General features: G+C 43.5%; 2 protein-coding genes across 2 annotated transcripts; one reads left to right on the forward strand and one right to left on the reverse strand.

Moving 5' to 3' along the window:
- Positions 1-524: 524 nt before the first annotated feature.
- LOC139339129 (protein crumbs homolog 1-like) lies at positions 525-8,299 on the reverse strand. Its single transcript, XM_070974607.1, has 8 exons — positions 8,158-8,299; positions 6,735-7,706; positions 4,537-5,087; positions 4,210-4,375; positions 2,296-3,214; positions 2,139-2,180; positions 1,902-2,024; positions 525-933 (listed from the first exon to the last, which is right to left on the reverse strand). The coding sequence occupies exons 1-8, from the start codon at positions 8,204-8,206 to the stop codon at positions 681-683; spliced, it is 3,075 nt and encodes a 1,024-aa protein (XP_070830708.1). The 5' UTR covers positions 8,207-8,299; the 3' UTR covers positions 525-680.
- Positions 8,300-10,110: 1,811 nt separating this feature from the next.
- Positions 10,111-17,502, forward strand: zbtb41 (zinc finger and BTB domain containing 41). The gene is made up of 11 exons (XM_070975092.1): positions 10,111-10,229; positions 10,747-12,005; positions 12,490-12,697; positions 12,939-13,008; positions 13,196-13,343; positions 13,873-14,002; positions 14,089-14,184; positions 14,296-14,402; positions 14,528-14,633; positions 14,771-14,859; positions 15,262-17,502. The coding sequence occupies exons 2-11, from the start codon at positions 10,778-10,780 to the stop codon at positions 15,894-15,896; spliced, it is 2,817 nt and encodes a 938-aa protein (XP_070831193.1). The 5' UTR covers positions 10,111-10,229; positions 10,747-10,777; the 3' UTR covers positions 15,897-17,502.
- Positions 17,503-17,536: the final 34 nt, after the last annotated feature.

The raw sequence follows: 17,536 nt of genomic DNA on the forward strand, positions 1-17,536 counted from the left end.
CCAAGTTTATTATCTGTTTTCATTGTACAGATATGGTACTGTACATACTGCATGAAGGATAGCCTTCATCAATTTATATTAGGTACATATACTTCTTAGCTATAGACTGGTATTTTATTCATATGGACAAGATTATAACTGTATGTGACTGTGTCCCTGAACAGTTATGATACTTACACTGGTCAGAAAGCAGTGCTCCAGACAGAAAGTGGAAGGGTAAGGCACAGGACAAACTCTAATATATGGCTTTCAGTATGAAAACCAGATAAAACGCATTAATATACTGTAATAAACATGGTGTAATATTCATCACCAAACAAATCTGTTTACAACAGACACATGTCTATGAATGACCTTCTCAGTACAGTAAAATGAATGAGATACAGTTTAACACATAATGTATATTCATTGTTTCTTCTGTTCTAGTGACCTCACTTCTTTGTCAAGCTGAGATCACAAAAACTTCAATGGGTGTAAAAAAAAAAAAAAAAAAAAAAGACAAGTGGCTGTCTTCCCTTTGGTATGAAGCATCGCAGATCAGCTGAATTTTGTTTGCATGTTCATAACATATTACATATTTTTGGGCACTAAATCTGCTACATTTGTTCAAATGGAATCCAGTGCGATCCTCTATCTAGACAAAATTTAGTCCAGTTTGACCACAACAGACCAGGAGGGGCCTAATCATTGACATGGAATCCCCACTCAATTTCTGGCTCGTCGTCGAGGCGTATCACAAGGTAGGACACCAGCTGGAAGAGGTTCTGCCACAGGCCCAAGAACAGGTACAAGTAGAAGTCGCTCACGTCAATTTGGCAGTGTATTCCTGAGTAATTCATATCACACACACACTCAAAACTGTTTACATAGTTGACACAGAAACCTCCGTTCATGCAAGGGTACGAGGCACATTCATCCACATCCTTTTCACACCTGGAAGGAAAAATAAGGACAGAAGAATGATGGAACAAAAAGAAGAAACAGCACCGTGTAAAACACTGTGTGACACTGAGCTTCAACCTGCCTCTCTGTGCACTGTGGCACAGGAGTGGAGGACTACTCTAGCACATGTGAATGAGACAGACATGAGGTATTATTCTGTGCATTTCTAACAAAGTGTTGAAATTTTGTAAAAAGTAAAATCCAAACAGGGAACTTAAAATGCAGTAATAGAGCTTTGGCCACTTGGGGGCAGCAGAAACAAGCTCCAGTGATGTCAGCTTTTATGTTAATACGGCAGATTTATTAGCATTTGTCTTATTTGCAAATCTAACTAGGCACAAAGCAACATCATCATTCATTTGGAGTCATGCTTCTGCCCACCTGATCAGTGTAATGCTAATATTAAACACGAATAAACACTCTTTTTAACTCTAACTCTACTAACTCTCGTGGAAATATCTTGCTCTTTAGCTGCTAACTGCTCCTCTGTGTTCACCAGCTAGTTGCTAACTTCATCTGTTTGCAGTTTGGTGCTGGGCAGATAGTGTACAGTGGGGTTTTTAGAGCTTGCTTTTTGCAAAAAGCTCCCTGTTGAAAACAATACTGATGAGACACAAGCTGAAAGACACAAGTGAGTGATCATGTTTTGTAGATTTGTCAATTCAAGCAACATCTTTTACATTTCATGTAACCATTTGATAGTGTTAATATAAAAATGTTGACAGTGGCAGCTTTAAGCGCAGGCCCTGGGCAGGGTTTTGTCAACCTTTTCTGTGTCATGACTGTCTTATCCCAGTGAACTTGATGTAAAAAAAAATCTGATATGTCAATCTTAACAATCCTTTAATGTTTGCATATCGAGCTACAGCCATTAGGTGCTGGCCCCCAGGGCTGACACACCTTGAAGCCACAAACTATGAGTTAAAAGGATTAAATATCATTGTGTACTGTAACCCTACCACTGTCCTGTGAAACCAGGCAGACAGTCACAGGTGTTGTTTGCTTCAGAGCAGTTCCCTCCATTAAAGCAGCTGTAGTTCCATCTTGTGCCAATGCATGCTGATACAGGCAACTGAGGAAGTCTAAACAGACAAGAGAACAAGACATGTCAATCCCCTCCTGTTTGGCGCTGGTGGACTTAATATTTACTTTGTACAATGAGTTTTGTTTTCAATGCTTTATGGAAAAGCACTTACGGATTGGTTTCAATGTACCATGGGATTTCAGGAATCTTCTCACTGTAAAAGAGCAGTTTGTAAATCAGTACTTCTCAGGGCTTGCTAACCTATTATAGGTGTATGCTGCTGTAAGTTTGGTGTCGCAGAGATATTAAGAAACCATGGAACAACTCACTCGCAGTATTGGCCTGTCAGATTCTGGGGGCAGAGGCATGTGTAGCTCTCGAAACCTTTGAGGCACGTGGCGCCGTTGCTGCAATTGCTGTTTTCACACATATCAACTTCAACCTCACACTGTTCACCACTGTACCCCAGCTCACACACACACCTGAATCCCCCCGGCAGGTTGGTGCAGTTTCCATAGATGCAGGGGCTGGAGACGCAGGTGTTTGTGGACTCTTGACACAGTGGCCCTGTCCACTCGGAGGGACAGGTGCAGTGGTGCGAGTCAAACAGGTCCTCGCACACACCCTCGTTCATACAAGGGTTGGGTGCACACACACTGGCCCCCCAGCAGCCGTATTGTGGGGCAGCGTTGCTGTTTATCCTCGCAAACTTCTCCTCCTGAGGTCTGGGGAGCTTCAACTCTGTGTCGTGGTGGAAAGGGAGAGGAAGGCCTCCAATCTCCACCAGCCCCAGACAGCCAGACAGCTTCACTCCAGCGTCCAGGCTCAGTCCCCCCAAGAAGATGTCTGCTCCTTCCCTAAGAAAATTCAGGTCCCCCGCAGCTGTTTTGGACATGCTTTGCTCGTCCTTTCCTCCATCCACAGCCATGATCCACCTGGAGGTCGGCAGCGTCTGGTTCTCCATGCTGAGCTCCACAGTGTGCCACTCTCCATCACTGACTGGACCCTGGCTTTGAACTGTCACCTTACGGTAATCCTTGTTAGCACCAGCCTGGAGCTCCATGACCAAATGAGAGTCTCGGAGGGAGATGATGAGGTAATCTGAGTCCTTTTGTGCCTGAAGTATGGTGGCAGCAGACTGTCTTGTGCGGAAGCTGAGGGAGACACTGCTGAGGTTGCGTTTAATCTTCCTATTGCTGCGGTAGTGCAAAATGCTGCTTTCAGCGCGAAATGTCACAGTAGACAAACCTGGAGGAGATGAATAGAAGAAATTTAATGAACTGAAATGAAATGTTACTATTTACTGTAGTTTTCCCATTCATTTTATTTATTCCAGTACCAAGACATAGTGCCCATTCTACTATAACTAACCCTGCTGAACATTAAACCTCAAATCCCAAAGAGTAAAAGAGTTTATGATTCAAAAAGTGAAAATGTGCTTCATCAAGACTGTGTGAGTTTGCTGTGTTCAGATTTTATTGGCAGAATTTTTGTCAAACATTGCTCAATCCTGATTGGTGCATGGTAGTTTATGACATCATATTTTTCCCATCTGAGCCCCACCCACTTTGAGCCACTGAGAAGAGCACAGACAAAAACATAAAGAGAGAACAGTGGAAAAAGACCTCCAAAATGGCTCAGTAATAGCACAAAGAGAAAAGGAGGCGAGGAGAAAAGAGGCAGTTGAATTGAGAAAACTTAATGTGCTGAATATGTGTACAAATACAAGCACTTGATGACACGAATAACACAGAAAAGCCTTGGACTGGCTGCTACTCTGGATAAATGGCTTCCCTCCTTTTCTCCTTGTGTACATGTGACATCTCCAGGAAGACTTGTCATCATAAACCTCCACAGGCATGTGGCGGGAGACTTAATCTGACCGGGGATTACCACGTCTTAGAGGAATCCTGTGTGGGATCCCTGCCTCAACTCTGTTCCCTCCTGTAATCAGCCACACTGTAATTAATCAGTGCCTGGACCAGTGATTGTCCTGAGGGGACCACTCACTGCACACAGTCCCCTCAGTGAATATGAACCAAGATCAAAAATGGGCTAGTATAATAAAAGGCTTACACATTTACTACAAATCCCTTTTCTTGGCAATGTTTTTACCAGTTATAGTAATAGCGATGTGGCTATATACTATTCCTTGGCCATTCCCTGAGACGCTTTTATCCCAGGGTCATGTATTTTTAAGACAGGAATAGTGCAACAACAAGTCCTCATCTCAGGACACTCACACTCAAAGCCCTGAGAGCAGGGTTGACAAACTGCAGACGCGGGACAGGGAGACAGCTCACACCATTTCACCTCCTCACAGCGCTGCCCTGCAGTGTTTGGGGGGCAGTTACAGATGAAATCGTCCCACATGGAGTAACACACTCCCCCGTTGAGACAGGGGTTGACCTGATGAAGAGAAAACAGCCCTGATCAATCAAGCCTAGTCTCCTGTCAGTTCTACAATGTCCTCAGTCATTATTAGTGCAGATAAGAAATGAAAGTGCGCCACTAGCTCATTAAAGATGATAAGATGATATTATGAACATGACAGCATCGATATAACTCACAGCGCAGGCATTGTCACTGCTGCATCCTTGTGCAACATTGATGAGTTGCTCCAGGCTGTAAGATTCCACTGGAGTTGCAATGGGATAAAACTGCAGCCGTTTGCTGTTAATCCTCAGATCCTGTACACATCCCTTAAAGTAGCCACCAAATGACGCAGAGGCCCTTGAGTCTGGTAGCCCCCCAACGAAAACCAGGTCCCCAGGATGGGTCTGGATGGGCCTAATGGGCATAGAGCCCTGTCTCTGGGCTGACTGGAACAAGATGGTTTCCATTGCTTCCAGCTTCACAGTCACCAGATGGAAATGGCCGTTACTGACCGCACCTTGACCAAGAAGGGTCTCAAAGTTGTTGACCTGAACTTTGACCCTGCCCTTTTCCAGCCACAGGCGGAGGTACTGGCTGGTACTGTTGGCCAGGATGAGGAGCAGGCCACTGGACTGTCTGGTGCGAATGAACATGGATATAGTCACAGCATCACCCGGGTCATCGTCTAATGAGAAGACAGCGTAACTCTCTAGGTCTTTGTTTCCAAATCTTGCAGTGATATACTCTGCATGGGTGGAGAGAGGAGAGAGAACAAGCCATGAAAATCCAAGTTAAACAAAACCTGCTAAAAGCACATCTTACAGGCATTGTACGCCAGTGTGGGAAATACCCCTATGCCCTTTCTTATTGAGGGTTGATGAGATGATGATACCGCTGTTAGGTCTGTTCATTAGATATGAAGCTACAGCCAGCAACTGGTTAGCTTAGCTTAGCTTAGCATAAAGACTGGAAACAGGCGAAAACAGCTAGTCTGGCCCTGTCCTCAGGTAGCTCACTAATGAACTGCTACAGTATATCTCTTTTGTTTAACCAGAACAAAAAACAAGTGTAAAAATAGCAGTCCAGCAGTTCACAGGGGGGTTGTGTGTTAGACTACATCTTGGAGGGGAGCAGTAAGTTCCAGACATCTCCGCTGGTTGCCTGGCAACTGCTCAACCGCCCTGTAAACTGCCTGTTATTTTCACACTTAGTTTTTTTTTGTACGGATGAAACAAATGAGATAGAACATGTTAATTAATGCTCTTAAGTATTCAGTTTCCTCTTGTTTGCAGTGTTTATTCAAATCAAAGCTAACCTGCCACAGACTGCAGCTATTTAACTCACAGATATGATCAGAGTACTGTATTGATCTTCTCACCTATTCCTCCACTATAAAGTGAGTAAGTGTATTTCAAAAAGGTCAAACATTTCTTTAAAATGAATAAAATAGTTGATTGCACCATTATCACGGTTCTAGACCATAAGCTATTAATAAACTTAACTTAATAAATGCTTGTTTTGACAGACAGGTGAGATCATGGACTATTCCAGCACAGGTTTGAGAATGAGGAGTGCTCTCTGTTCTTTGAAAGTAATGATGCTGCTGAGGACACCAGCCAACAAAAGGCCTCTGCATGGTGTGACTCCGTAAGACTCTCTGACTTGTCAAAGTGAAGGCTCTCCAGGTGAGCTTCTAAAACCCACGTTTTCTTAATCCTTGGCCCAGGTGTTGCTGAATGCCTCCTAATTGCATAACTCTGTGCTATTTCTACTAGGACTGTAAGCTCCTTTCAAGTTTGCTGACTGACTTTATCATCCTGCAGGGCGGCTCTCTTTATAGCGAACCATTGAGATTTCTGCAGTGACACGACTGAGGTTGAACTTGACTCGACCTGTTGCTGTCTTAACAGCATGTAGTTCTGCAATTAAAGTACTAGTGTGTAGGATTTCGTGGCATTTAGTAGTGAGATTGTACAACTGGACACTGGACCTTTGATAAAAAAAAAACAAAAAAAACCCCTGCACACATAACATTTAAAAGCCAGTCAAAACCAGATATGTCTATATAGTAAAGCATTCTGTTTTATGTGAATCTAATGAGACCTACACTCTCAGTAGTGGTGTAGTGGTGATGACTCCTCAGAGCATAAAAAGAAAGTTAAGCTGTTATTTTGAGATGTAACTTAAGTTTGCATAAGTAGTTGTGGTTAATGGGGGCTCAGCTTTTCTTAAAGGAAGTAGACAAAAAGGAGGAAAAGATTTAGAAACATGCAATTTAATTTCAGTAAATTTAAAATGGCATACAGTGATGTTTACAGTGTGTGTGTGTGTGTGTGTGTGTGTGTGTGTGTGTGTGTGTGTGTGTGTGTGTTTGTGTGTGTGCACATCTTACCCTCTGCACAGTTGCTTCCCTCGTGTGGCCTGTGGCACTCACACATGTAGCTCCTCCAGCCCTGGCTCACACAGCGCCCTCGGTTCTGGCACGGGCTTTCATCGCACTTGTCTTTGTCGCTGCATCCCGCTGTGATGTTTGCCTGAGCGTCTGAATCTTCTGGCACTGTAACAGGCAACACCAGATGTGAGTCCACAAACACATCTCTGAAGCAGCCCAGAAAAGCCGGCGGGTGGTCTGCATCATCCGCAGCTCTGCCCAAACCCCAGCTGCCCCCGACCGCTCCTATGAAGAGACTTTGACGAACTGTTCCTGGCTCGGGGAGAGCGGAAGCTTGCTCAAGCAGCTGGACTTCAGTGCTGGAGTCTCTGGTGCAGCTTCCTTCAGTGCAGAGCAGCCTGATGAGGCTGACCACACCGCCCAGCGACGCTTCCACTGTGTGCCACCTATTGTTGGACAAGTACTGTGGCAGCTCTTGAACCAGCGTGCTGGAGCCTTGACCCCTCAGGCTGCGGAGGCAGAGATGCCCACCCATCAGCTCAACGCTGAGGAGCAGGTCGTCCACTCTGCGCTGCAAGAGGGTCCCGACTGGTCTTGCTGACCTGAAGCTGAATGTCACATTAAGAGGAGCCTCTGGGTCTAGAAGCTGAGTCTCTATGTACATGTAACCTCGGGACTCGAATGAGAAGACGGTGGGAGTCTGGCATTTAGGGCCTGTGAAGCCAGCAAGGCAGATGCATGTGTAAGTGTGCTGATCATTGATAAGTAAGGGAGAGCATATTCCTCCATTCTCACACTGGTTGTCATCACAGCCTGAAAGTACAGTTGTGCAGGTCTCTCCCCCGTACAGGCGCCCATTTTGGCTTTGTTGGGAGCAAAGGCAACTGAACCCTTCATTGTGGCTCTCACATACACCACCATTTTGGCATGGCTGCTGTTCACATACGTTGATGTCCTCATCGGAGACAGCACCTGGAGAGACAAATACAATCCAATATTACTTCTTACAGTCAAATTTAAACTGCATGCACATTTTAAACCCATGTGCCAGCACACAGTCACAAATGTGTGTGTGGGAGTAAAGTAACACACAAAATAAGGATGAGAAAGAACAACAACAAAAAGAAAACTAAAAAAAAGTTACAATAATTGCTTTATTTATGGTTTGGAAAGAATCTATTTTTAAAGCAACTCTACAAATGCATTTTGTGCATTATACTTTACACTTGTTGCACACCTCAGACAAACAGTATTTCCAAATACTACAATGATCAGACAAGATGACGTTTAGAAAACTTGCTAATTTTCACCTTATTGAAAGAACACATCTATAGCTCTTCTGGCAAAAAGATAGATGATAAACACTTAGGAATAATATTCATCTCTGATCGCAACATACATACATACTGTATCCAAACCTTACCTGCATAAAGCAACCATAACATCCACACATGCACGCTGAATCTCAACATGGTCCTTAACAAGTCCTCCAAACTACTAGATTTTCTGCAGTATCTTCATTTTAGGTCAAAGACAGGTGAGGAAGACGTGTGCTGCTCCATGTTCAGCTCTACTCCTCCTGTGCATGTATGAATGCTTGGCGCCCTGCAAGCCAGATAGGAGGGATTAAGCTAATGCACTTACAATGTCTTACACATTAAATGTGTTGGAGAAGGGAGGGGTTCATCCAGGAAGCTAATGTGAGCAACTGCAAACATTTTCTCTAGACAGAACTCTGATGTACTTTTATATAAGGGACAGCTGAGGTCCATGTGATGAAAACAATGGGATGTGAGAGTTTTGGAACAGATGGTGTCGAGGGAAATGTTCCCCCAATTCAACTCATACACACATCCCGAAACATGGACATAAACATGAAATGCACGTGTGCACACGCATGCACACATGTACAGACCATGTGCTCAGTTGAGTACTATTTGGCTGCAGCACTCGTATGGACCGAGGCCCAGTCTTTGAGAGGAGTAAACTCAGACCAGTGGCTCTAATCTGGGAAGTATCTCTCTCATTAAAACGTCACTGACGTCACCACAAGTCATTTCTCTGAAGAGCCTTAAGAGCATTCAGTCTGCTCATTAGTAATACTAATGGTCTTACTGTTTAGCGTAACTTTTTATTGTTGCTCCGCTCCAACTCAGGTTTTACAATGGCACCTAAAGTACGTTATCTATGTATCAATTCATCTGTTTGTTTTGGAAATATGTATGTGTATGGAAATATAACCAGTCTATTTGCACACATATTTAAATCGATAGAGTCATATAATTAACACTGTGTTAAGTAAAGACGAGTAGTGTTAGCAGATGTTTCACTTCAGTAAAAGTAGCAACGCCACGATTTAAAAATTCTCTGTAACAACTCTGTATGTGTTTAAAAGTAAAAGAGGCCAAAATGGTCCCTGTCAGTATTTAATTATTGTATATTATACTGCTGAATTATCCTAAGTGATGCGTTAAAATGTTGCTGCACTTAAGATAATCATTAAAAATTATCAGTGAAAATTATCATCATGAGTGAGCGTGTGTCGGGTTGGATCCCGGGTGGCCCCTGCTACTGACCTCCAAAAAAAAACCCACCACTGATAGACTTAAGCTTTTTCAAAACTCTGCGGCTCAAATATGAACCAGAACCAAGTGCGGGAGCACCTGATTTTCAAAATAACTTTATAAATAATTTAATAAAATAACTTTTTTCAGACTCTGTTGATCAATAAAATATTTTTTGTTCAGTCTCTCTGTACGGCCCAGTACCAAATGGCCCACAGACAGGTACAGGTCGTAACATGTATCATTCATCTATAAATCCAGCATGCAGTATATGCTGTATATACAAAGTATACATGCATGTACTGTACACAACCACCCATTTCATGTATATAAAGTAATAGTAAATGAGAGCAAACCTGTGTCAAATTTCCTGTATGCTTACACATACTTGGCTAATAACATACATTCAATACACTCAAATAATGTACAAGTACCTTAGAATTGTAGAGTGCAATACTTGTGAATGTATTTAGCTGCTTTTCAATTCTGTTAAAGAGTAAGACCGTAAAGTAGCTGGCAGCAGTTAATCAAAGTATGCTATTATCTTTCAGACTACATTACCCATGATACCGTCAGAGCGTGAACTCTCGCGTGAACCTAATGTCAGACTCCCCGTCTTCCCCATTTAATTCGTGGTTGACTCTTCGTACGTTACATATAAAATTAACTAACAAATGTATTAATATCTGTATTTCTCTCACTGTTCCGTTCATGTGAACGTGTGTTCGCACCTCTAAACAAAAGCTGCGGAGGACAAAAGGCGAAACAGCCAATGGGCGAACGGGTTGTTACGGTGTCCGACATTTCTGGTAGGACGGGAGGGTGGGGCGTTTCAGAGATTCAGGAAATTATTTTTCCTCCATTTATTTTCCACATTACTGACATCAGCAGCAGTGTACAGAGCTTTGTAAACGCGGCCCGTACATGTAAGGTAAGATTAATTTTTAAAAAACGTCCCGATATAAGCGTTAATGTCCGGGGTAGCAGCAAGGGTCGTTTGTCAACACTCTCCTCGGAGGGGGGCCGCCTGTCAGACTGATAACTCAACGTTAGGGGTCCTTGAGGTGGAGAGCGAATGAGCAAATGCAACCGTTTGGATCGTGAATAATTCAGGATAGCAGTATGGTGCTAGCTTAACTTCACATTTCCGTCAGACCCGTATTGCGTTCAAAAATAGGATAAATACACCTCAAACGTGAGCAATGAGACGTTATTGTGCATCTTTTCATGCACTGTTTGCACATTTCTGATAACTTTTTACCACAATGTTCCCTTCAGGTCAGCTACATGCTGTTAATACCATTGTTGTGTTGTTAAATCAGGTACATTTACATGCTAAGCCTCTTGAATATCACAGTCCTATCAAATCTTACTCAGAACCCGTTACTTGGGAGAGTTGGCACTGATGTGATCAATGTCCTTACTGTTTCTATTCCTCTGGTTTTCAGGAGATTTCATGGTAGCCCAACAGATACACAAATGAAGAGAAAGCCTTGTAATCCTCTGCGTCCCAAACGCAGCAGGCAGGTCAGTGCCAGCAGTGAATGTCCCATAGAGCCAGGCACTGCCCTGGGCTCCAATGCCCCACCAAACCCTGAAACTGCTCCAGAGTCAACCTCACAAATCCGGCACCTGGCTATGTCACAGCACAGTCACAACCTCCTCAAGTTCTTGAATGAGGACCGGACTCGACAGAGGTTCTGTGATGTGTCGGTGTCTGTGGGTGGGAAGGTCTACAGTGCTCACAAGGTGGTGTTGGCCCACGGGAGCAGCTACTTCCACGCTGAGCTGTCCAAGAACCCTACTACAATGCATGTGACTCTGGACCATGTGGAGGACTCTGTTTTCCAACACCTCCTTGGATTTTTGTATACCTCTGAGTGTGCTGTTGCAGAGATGGACCTCCCGGCTCTAACTGAAGCGGCCCGATTCTTGGACATGATGGATATACTAAAGCTACTGTATGAAGAAGGGGACAACAACCCAGTATGTGCGATCCAAGCACAGGGTGAGATAAGGGGGTCTCCTGAAGTGGAAATGACCTCCAGTGACTCACCAGCAGGGGACACAGACATCCAGAGCCCATCCGATGTTCAGTGCACCATGTGCAGCCAACAGTTTGGCACTGAAAACTCCCTGCAGATCCACTTGGCTGAGAGTCACACGGATGTACAGCAAGAAACAGCTGAGATGGAGAAGACAGTTGGTCAGATGACTGCTACCACGCGGAGATCAGGTCGCAGGAGGAGGACACCCACCAAGTATCAGAGAGACAATGAGGAATATACTGTCAACACTCCTGAGGAGAAACAAAAGACTGTATCTCCAAAAGAGCACGATGAAGAAGCAGGAAAGGTAGAAAACCAAGCCCCCAGACTGGACATGAACGAGACATGTAAACCAGCACAGGAGGGAGATGTAGGGGATGAGGAGGAGGAGGAGGAAGAGGGTGACGTGAGCGAGGACGTGGCTGCACAGAGGAAAGTTGTTGAGGTTTGCGCAGCAGACAAGAGTGCAGGTCTTCAGGGTTCAGAGGTAGAAGGGGTGGAGCACCAGGCTGTTCAAGAGACGGAGGTGCATGTGTCAGCAGCCGGAAGCTCCACCCAGAGTCCAGTGTACCCTGAGGGTCTGGCTCCAGTCATCATACAGACCTCCAGCAAGAAGACTCTCAAATGCCCCAAATGTGACAAGACCTTTGACCGTGCAGGTGGGAACTGTTGGAGTAAGGTCTACATTTTTAGTGTTATCATGAGTGTTATCATTGAAGACTCTATTGCACATGCTCGCTGCAACTAACATACACTTTTTATTATTAATTTGTTGATTATTTTGTTGATCAAACTGATTCATGGTTTGATCTATAAAATGTCAAAAAATAGTGAAACATCTCATCAAACTACCACAGCCCAAGATAATGTCTTTAATTTGCTTTCTTTATCCAGCCAACAATCCAAATATATTTCATTTACAATGGAAAAGCAGCCAATTCTCACATCTTAGAAGCTAGAATAAGCAAATGTTGAACATTTTTTCTTGATAAATGACAATTTATCAACCTGGTGGACACCCAATGTAAAATTCAGAATTCAGTAGTCATACTGGCGCCTTGTTATTGACAGTAATCATACAAATGTCCAAAATGTGTTCCTGCTACAATATATTAACTGATGCGCCTTTCCTGTGTTTCACAGGGAAGTATGAGAGTCATACCAGAGTGCACACAGGAGAGAAACCATTCCAGTGTGACATCTGTCTTCAGCGCTACTCCACCAAATCTAACTTGACCGTACACAAGAAGAAGCACGCCAGCGACGCTCCCTTCCAGAAGAAGGAGCACAAATGCCCCTTCTGTAGCAAACTCCATGCCAGCAAGAAAACCCTGGCCAAGCATGTGAGGAGGTGAGACACAGCAGCGTCACAGCATCCAGTCTCCCCAGTGTTCTGTCATTAAGTTTACCTCTGGTCTGAGGCTGTACACTTTCTAGGCTGGTAAAACTTAGAAATATGCTTTGTGTTTTGACTGTATTGTGATTCTTAAGTTGATTTTCTCGAGCTAATTCTTCATTTTCATGACGGCAACAGCTGTGGTTGCTGCAGTCAAATTATATGATGACTTCATGTATCTTCACTGTCTTGCCAGATTTCATCCAGACCACATTCAAGAGTTTCTTACCAAGAGGAAGAGAAAGAGTGAAGGCTGGAAATGTGCTGTAAGAATAACTTTCAGTCATTATGTTGATCATTTTTTGCATGGTAATGCAAACTGAAGTACAGACCATGTGTACTCACATACAGAGAAGATGAGGAATAAATGCTTTTTAGTGTAAATAAATGTGCACTGTGTTTTAAGGCAGTTTAGATTTTAACAGTCTGCAACCTTTGGACTTTCTCAACCAGATTTGTCTGAAGACCTTCACTCGCAGACCTCATCTGCAGGAGCACATGATCCTGCACACCCAGGACCGGCCTTTTAAATGCTCCTTCTGTGACGAATACTTCAAGTCCAGGTTTGCCAGGCTGAAGCACCAAGAAAAGTACCACTTAGGTGAGAAATATACAGTGAAAATTATAGCTGCCGTGCTGCAGTGAGTCAGGGCTGGGGAGGAGGAAGACAAGTGAGAAATGCAGGAGGGTCCATCAAAGGAACTGTCCAACCAAACCGAAATTATCATTAACCCTTGAAGGCACGTGTCTCTAATTCACACAGCACACATTAATCAATTAGTGAAACTGGTTTATAGTTTTTATTTTCATGCACAAGAAGGCAGATTTTCTGGAAAGACGAACAAGATAGCCAAACAAAAGATGAGTTATCAAGCTCTTTGGGTTCAGGACAAACCTTTGACCTCTCCATTTGACAATTAACTATTAGAATTTAAAAGATAAAATGTCCAACCTATATTGAATGGCAAAGCTGTCATTAAAACTTTAAATTGATTTCACGACTGTAAATCTGATATTTGTTCATGAATTACAGAAGTCAGGAGCCGTTTTTCAGGAGTAATCAGTGCATTGGATGAAAGATTGTATCCTCTCTCTCTCTCTCTCTCTCTCTCTCTCTCTCTCTCTCTCAGGTCCTTTTCCCTGTGAAATTTGTGGCCGACAGTTTAATGACACAGGCAACAGAAAGAGGCACATTGAGTGTACGCATGGAGGCAAAAGAAAGTGGACGTGCTTTGTGTGTGGGAAATCCGTAAGGGAAAGGTACATCTCTTTGTCCCTGAACTTTCCTCACATTGCAATATTGCATGCAGAAACTCATGCTAACCCCATGCTGCCTTATCGTATAGGACAACCTTGAGAGAGCACTTGAGGATCCACAGTGGGGAGAAGCCTCACCTCTGCAGTATCTGTGGCCAAAGTTTCCGTCACGGCAGCTCCTACAGGTGAGATTTGTGTCTGGTGTTGGTCATGGTGAAACTTTCAAGCTCTCAGCTTTATTGGCTGTGTCTTTACTGGAGTTGCCCGCAATAATGAGCAAACTGTTCCTTGGACAGGCTACACCTCAGAGTCCACCATGACGACAAGCGCTATGAGTGTGATGAATGCGGGAAAACCTTCATACGCCATGATCACCTCACCAAACATCAGAAAATACACTCTGGTACTGTTTCTTTTCTTTGGCAGAGTGTGCATTGTCTCATTCATGGAGATTTCACTGTGGCAAATACTGTTAGCCTTCCACCGTGTCTCCAGTCAGTACTTTAATGTAGCCCATTTATATCACAGGTGAGAAAGCACACCAGTGTGAAGAATGCGGCAAGTGCTTCAGGCGCCATGATCATCTGACGGTCCACTACAAAAGCATCCATTTGGGAGAGAAAGTGTGGCAGAAGTATGTTATCTTACAAATCACAGTCATGCTTAATCTCTTTTTTGGTCAAGATGCAAAAGTGGGAATAATTCTTTTAGCAGTGCCTTCAAAGTGTGTCAGATGTTCTTGGTTTCTGTTAATGAGGAACTTGTTCACAGGTATAAAACTGCTGTGCATCAGTGTGAAGTTTGCAAGAAAGAATTTAAAGGGAAGTCCAGTCTGGAAATGCACTTCAGGACCCATTCAGGTAAGGAATCAAATGTTTCTGTGAAACATGTATGGGAACAGAGAAGTGGCAGTTAGATGCTTTAGAGGTAAGCCCGCCCCACCCTGGTTACTGTTGCTGGGCTTGTCGTTTTCTATTCTATCTTAGCGCATATGCAGCTTACAGTGATGACAGTATTAGATTTACGTTTCATTTCTAGTGGATAATCTTCGACACGTGTCTCAGTCAAGCTGCTCTGAACGTTTACAGTTAGTCCAGACTGCAGCTCTCTGTTGATTTCTCATAAAGCTCTGCATGACCTGCATCTCCTCGTTCCATATTCCACTTCTTGACCTCTAATTGTGCCCCTCCCCCAGTAGAAAAGGCTGTCTAATCATAGGTTTTTGATACTGTCACTGATGTTCTCTTGGGTTTGTGTGACAGGTGAGAAACCCCACAGATGTCCTGAATGCAACCAGACATTTCGGATCAAGAAGACCTTGACAAAGCACATGGTGATTCACTCAGATGCTCGTCCTTTTAACTGCCCCCACTGCAGTGCCACCTTTAAAAGAAAAGACAAGCTCAAGTACCACGTTGACCACGTGCACAGCACCCGGTTTACTGAGCAGCCGCTCAGCAACCTCAGTGAGGATAAAATAGTCTCCATTCCTTTTGAGGAACCTTCTAAAGTGTACCGTGCTGAACCTAAGTCAGCCCTCCAGAGCACCCCTCCTCCTACACATGTCTGCGTGCCCGTCACTTTAGTTCCTGTCCAGATGGCGGGAGGAGCACAGGGCGACCTGAACGTTCACAGGGCCTCATCTCTGACCTCCCAACCTCACAGCGTTGTGAGCATGCAGGCTCAAGGACAGCAGCAGAACTCTGGCTATCAGGCCGCTACAGACCTAGCTTTCTTAGAGAAGTACACCCTCAACCCTCAGCCCGCCAACATTGTCCACCCTGTGAGGCCCGATCAGATGCTGGATCCCAGAGAGCAGTCCTACCTGGGCACGCTGCTGGGACTGGATTCAGCTTCCTCTGTGCAGAACATCTCTAACTCTGATCACACGCACTGATGCTCCTCAGCCTAAAACTGGGCCTTTAAGGCACAGTCCAACAAACTTCAGCATCATTAAATGAGAAGAACAGAAGCTCCAGTGTTCAGTATCCACCACACAGAGGGCAGTGTTTGTCATGTTACAGAAACCAGGGCTGCTCTATGTTCTGTGTATGAAATGAAATTTTAACAAGCAGATGTTCGATGATTTTATACAGTATGTGTTCCAACCCCGGTTCCAAAGAAGTGTGTAAAACTTAATGCCCGTGCAGTAACATCCTTTATCCAATCACGTGTTCACAAAGTGGTGACCCTCTCTCCATCCTTGCTTGTGAATGACTGAGCCTTTCCAGGATGCCCCTTTCATACCCAATCATGATACTATCACCTGTTACCAATGAACCTGTTTACCTGTGGAATGTTCTTCAGTTGCTCCTGTCCCAACTTGTTTGAAACGTGTTGCATCAAATTCAGAATAAGCAAATATTTGCAAAAATCAATGAAGCTGATGAGGTCAAACTGAGTTTATGTCAAAAAGGATTAGAAAATTGCCACACTCTTTTATTTATGTTTCGCACAGTGTCCCAGTGTTTTTGGAATCAGGGTTGCTTTGGTTCTTTTTAACATGACTTCTTTTTTCATAACCGATTGCTGCTGTGCATGTCAACATGAGTTGTTTTTTTACTGATTGTGGGAGTTTTTTGCTGCCACAGAATAAGTTGTATTTTAAAGTTGACGGTATTTTTTTTTTATCAGTTGATAAGAAAATTTCTTATTTAATTAATTGATGACAATGTCAAGGCATTGATGAATCATTGATGTATCCGGTGAAAATAGCGTCATTTTGTCTGTAAGTCAATATTCAAGAGATTAATTACAATTAATTAGTTCAGTGAATAAGTAAATATCAAGAGGATAATTGTTAATAAAAAGAATCACTAATGGCAGCCTTGTAATGCTGACTCAAGTTCAACTGTGGCCTTAACATTCATTTGAATTTGTGTACTGGCTGTACAGCATGTCACTCAAATATTTTGGGTTTGTAAGTGTGTGATGAAGAGTTAAAGGTCCAGTGTGGAGGATTCAGAGGGATCTATTGGCAGAAATGGAAAATAATATTGATGTTCATGTTTTCATCTATGTACACCTGAAAATAAGAATCACTGTGTTTTCGTTACTTCAGATCGAGCTCTTCATATCTACACGGGTAATGTTGCACCACCATGTTTCTACAATAGCCCAGAATGGACAAACCACACTGAACACTGGCTCTAGAGAGGACAGTGTTTCTCACAGCCACTCTGCAGTGAGGGGTGTTCAGTCACGTAAATCCTCCACACTGAACCTCGAGCATTTTATTATTCATGCAGCATACGTATGATCTCAAAGACTAAGTATTAGTCCGTGTATTTGTACAATGTAAATAATATTTTGTTGATTGTTTTTGGTAATGAAGGAGTGAGAAGAACAAAACCTGTCAAGTGGAATGGTAAAGACGTCACGTGGTAAAGTAGCTGCCTGTTGCTTCCTGTGATGGTTTTGCTGATGGATTGATGGTGGTGACAGTCACATTTCAAACATTGTCACATTCTGAAATGATCAGTAAAATCGGATTTGAAATCATTGATATTTGTGAGTGATTGGCCCTCTGACAGACTG

Source organism: Chaetodon trifascialis, chromosome 11 (assembly GCF_039877785.1).
Source record: "Chaetodon trifascialis isolate fChaTrf1 chromosome 11, fChaTrf1.hap1, whole genome shotgun sequence".
NCBI lineage: Eukaryota > Metazoa > Chordata > Actinopteri > Chaetodontiformes > Chaetodontidae > Chaetodon > Chaetodon trifascialis.

Excerpts from the sequence above, each read along its gene's own strand:
- LOC139339129 (XM_070974607.1), bottom strand. The coding sequence starts at position 8,206 with ATGTTGAGATTCAGCGTGCATGTGTGGATGTTATGGTTGCTTTATGCA. Across the intron at positions 5,088-6,734 it reads GGGAAGCAACTGTGCAGAGG|AGTATATCACTGCAAGATTT; the intron begins GTAAGATGTGCA and ends CCACCCATGCAG. Across the intron at positions 4,376-4,536 it reads GCAGTGACAATGCCTGCGCT|GTCAACCCCTGTCTCAACGG; the intron begins GTGAGTTATATC and ends TCTCTTCATCAG.
- zbtb41 (XM_070975092.1), top strand. The coding sequence starts at position 10,778 with ATGAAGAGAAAGCCTTGTAATCCTCTGCGTCCCAAACGCAGCAGGCAG. Across the intron at positions 12,006-12,489 it reads CAAGACCTTTGACCGTGCAG|GGAAGTATGAGAGTCATACC; the intron begins GTGGGAACTGTT and ends TGTGTTTCACAG. Across the intron at positions 14,003-14,088 it reads GGGAAATCCGTAAGGGAAAG|GACAACCTTGAGAGAGCACT; the intron begins GTACATCTCTTT and ends CTTATCGTATAG.